Source organism: Betta splendens, chromosome 4 (assembly GCF_900634795.4).
Source record: "Betta splendens chromosome 4, fBetSpl5.4, whole genome shotgun sequence".
Classification (NCBI taxonomy): domain Eukaryota; kingdom Metazoa; phylum Chordata; class Actinopteri; order Anabantiformes; family Osphronemidae; genus Betta; species Betta splendens.
In genome coordinates this window covers 17,930,257-17,933,012 of record NC_040884.2, presented here as the reverse complement: position 1 = coordinate 17,933,012, position 2,756 = coordinate 17,930,257, and the positions used below count along the sequence as shown (strand labels likewise).

At 45.4% G+C, this 2,756-nt stretch overlaps 1 protein-coding gene across 1 annotated transcript; it reads left to right on the top strand.

Moving 5' to 3' along the window:
- LOC114853485 (uncharacterized) lies at positions 1 to 1,920 on the top strand. Its single transcript, XM_055508303.1, is given in 4 exon segments — positions 1 to 498; positions 918 to 1,034; positions 1,117 to 1,279; positions 1,549 to 1,920. Coding segments are annotated over 4 exon segments (795 nt in total). The 5' UTR covers positions 1 to 38; the 3' UTR covers positions 1,604 to 1,920.
- The last annotated feature ends 836 nt before the right edge of the window (positions 1,921 to 2,756 follow it).

Below are 2,756 nucleotides of genomic sequence, written 5' to 3'. Positions count from 1 at the left end.
AATTCAATCATCTTGGTTGAGTTGCTGGATCAACTAGGATGCAAATAAAGTGTACTGGTAAATTTTATGGACTGCTTCACTTGTATATAAAAAATCATGGACCTCTAGATGAAAATAACCACATCCCCGTATTTCCGTGCTCGCTTCGTTTTCACGTCCAGAACCAGAACCCGCCTTGGCTCCGCGGTTCCGTGTGCGACGGCGTTTACTTCTCCCGCCCGGTGACGGCGGTGCAGCGTCGCGCGCGTCTCGGGCGCACTTCAAGGCGAAGAAGAAGAAGAGACGCGTCTCCGGAGCGCAGAGGTCGCTCCTGGTCAATGCGTCCTGCTGCTGTCAGCGTGTTCTGCGCCGTCGCCTCCATCATGATGTCCATTATGCTTTCGCGGACCGTCGGCCGCGTTGTTGCGGAGATGAACTGCAGGTCTTACCCGACTTTCAGCTCAGTTTGTCGCACGTTTGCGACATAAGTTCCAACATGGGGAGAAGCAACCGACCGTGGTAAACCATATTTCCTTTCTGTCTGTCATTCAGAAATCATTTTACTAATATTATGCCAAGTTTATGTGTTTAATTGTAAACAATTAAGCTCCCTTTCTATTATAATTCCGCTATATTTGCTTGAATCTTAATTTAAAGACCACTTCAGTAAAAAAACATGTAAAAATGATAAGACAAACAACTTCCTGCAGTAGTTTATGACACTGTTAAAGCGTTTACTGCCCCTGACTTCACAGCAGTTTGTCTAACAGTGGTTTTATGTGGTTGTATCTTTGAAACATGAGTAGCTTGGATCATTCAGCAACAGGTTTTTCCAGGTGCGGGGGCCACATCCCAGGTGTTGACTTATTTAACAGGCTCCGGCTGATGGTCGTTAAAGTCAGATGCATGTGATGTTTCTGTGTCTCTCCTTAATTCAGTGGTGACATACTCGCAGCTGAAGACCATGCTGTCGAACCGCACCGTTCAGCTGTACGATGTGAGAAACCCCGACGAATACCAGGATGGACGCATTGCAGACGCGGTCAACGTCCCATGTGAGTGGAGACACAGGCATGAAGTACAGTAGCCTCGGGTTGCTGCTATGTTGCTCTTCCTCCACTGTTCTGTGTGTGTCAGTGGACACCCTGCAGGAGTCTCTGCAGCTGGCTCCTGAGCTCTTCCAGGAGAAGTTCAAGGTGAAGGCTCCTGGAAAAAACGACGACAACATTGTGTTTCACTGCCGGAGCGGCAAACGGAGCGCCAAGGCGCTGGACATCGCTCTTCAGTTGGGTTTCAGCAGGTAAATAACACCTGGCGTTATTACATCGACGCGTTAAGGCCACAACTTGTCACAGTTATCGGCTAAAGTCACTTCACACCACTTATCTCTTTGAACTGAACTGAACGAAGTGAATTTTCTGCTAATCCACAGAATGTGGAGCACTTTGCATATTGTTATTTATTAATCAGTACTGCAGTACAATGTCCACGCATGCTGCTTCAGTATCTTGACCTTTGAGTAGGTGATGCCAGCAGTTAGTAAAAAGAGTCTCCGCTTCTTACTTTCAGGGCAAGACACTATGAAGGCGGCTACAGTGAGTGGGCAGAGAAGGAAGGAAAATAAATCCAGGCTGAATTCTGCCCTTCAGTCCCACAGCTTCACTGCAAATATCAAACCAGAGGGTGAATCTAGAGACGGGAGCTGCTCTGAACCACTGCAGATGATGATCACAATGTATCAATTGTATCAAAATGTGCAATTTTTATAACACAATAATGTGAACCCGAGTTAGAGTAACAATTTGATAATGATATATATATATATATACTATAAGGACACTCATTTTAATATTATGTTTAGTTTTTTTGTGCTATTTTGATTTCCACCAATAAACTGGACAGGAACCTGCGTAATGTTAATTAAATTACATAGAAAATTCATCATGTGACTGCTTGTTCTTGTGCACATATATTTTTCTGTTACAGTCAGACTAATGCTCACTCAGAGCAGCTAGGAGGCAAGAACCCAAATGTACAACCCACGCATAAAACTCATTAAATAACTAAGAATACACAACAGAACAAAGGCTAAGAATGACTTAAATTCACTGAAGCAGGGAAATATACTAAATACCCAGAATGGGAACAAGAGGAGCACAGACAAATGTTCCATCAAACAGACTGGCACTAGACCCCACCACAAGCACATAACAGCCACAAACATGAAGCTTGAGCAGCATCCATGATGAATCGAGAACAACCGAATGAGGCGAAGAAATTCAAATGCTAAACATATGCACAGTTGAATCTACTGAACTCGTCACAGGACAAATGAACCAGGAAATTACGCCAGAACGGTGGAAAAGCAGTTCATGCTCGGTCCCCTGTAGGTGGCAGCATCATTTCAAATAAGTCTGGGTCCATTTTTCCACAGAACGGGTTTCATTACTTCAGAAGTGCCCTCTTAGGGCTGACCTTCACGTGGTCGAGGGTACAACTTTAGGCAGGTGAGAGACACCTGCAAACAATGTTCCAGAGCCCAATCTGCACCATGTGTGTGCATCCCTCATTCACAGGGGAAAGGGACCCTATTTCAAGCCTCACCTTGCTCTAGGACTCACTCTCATCTGGGGTATCTGCAAAACACCAATAATGAAGCAGGTGTGTGGGCGTGCGGTGCATACTGTCGCTCCTGGGAGTGAGAGGGCTGCACTGGTCCATCATAAGTTGTATATGTCCTCTATCTGCTCACGTAGGAGGAGTTGCCCTCTGCTCCA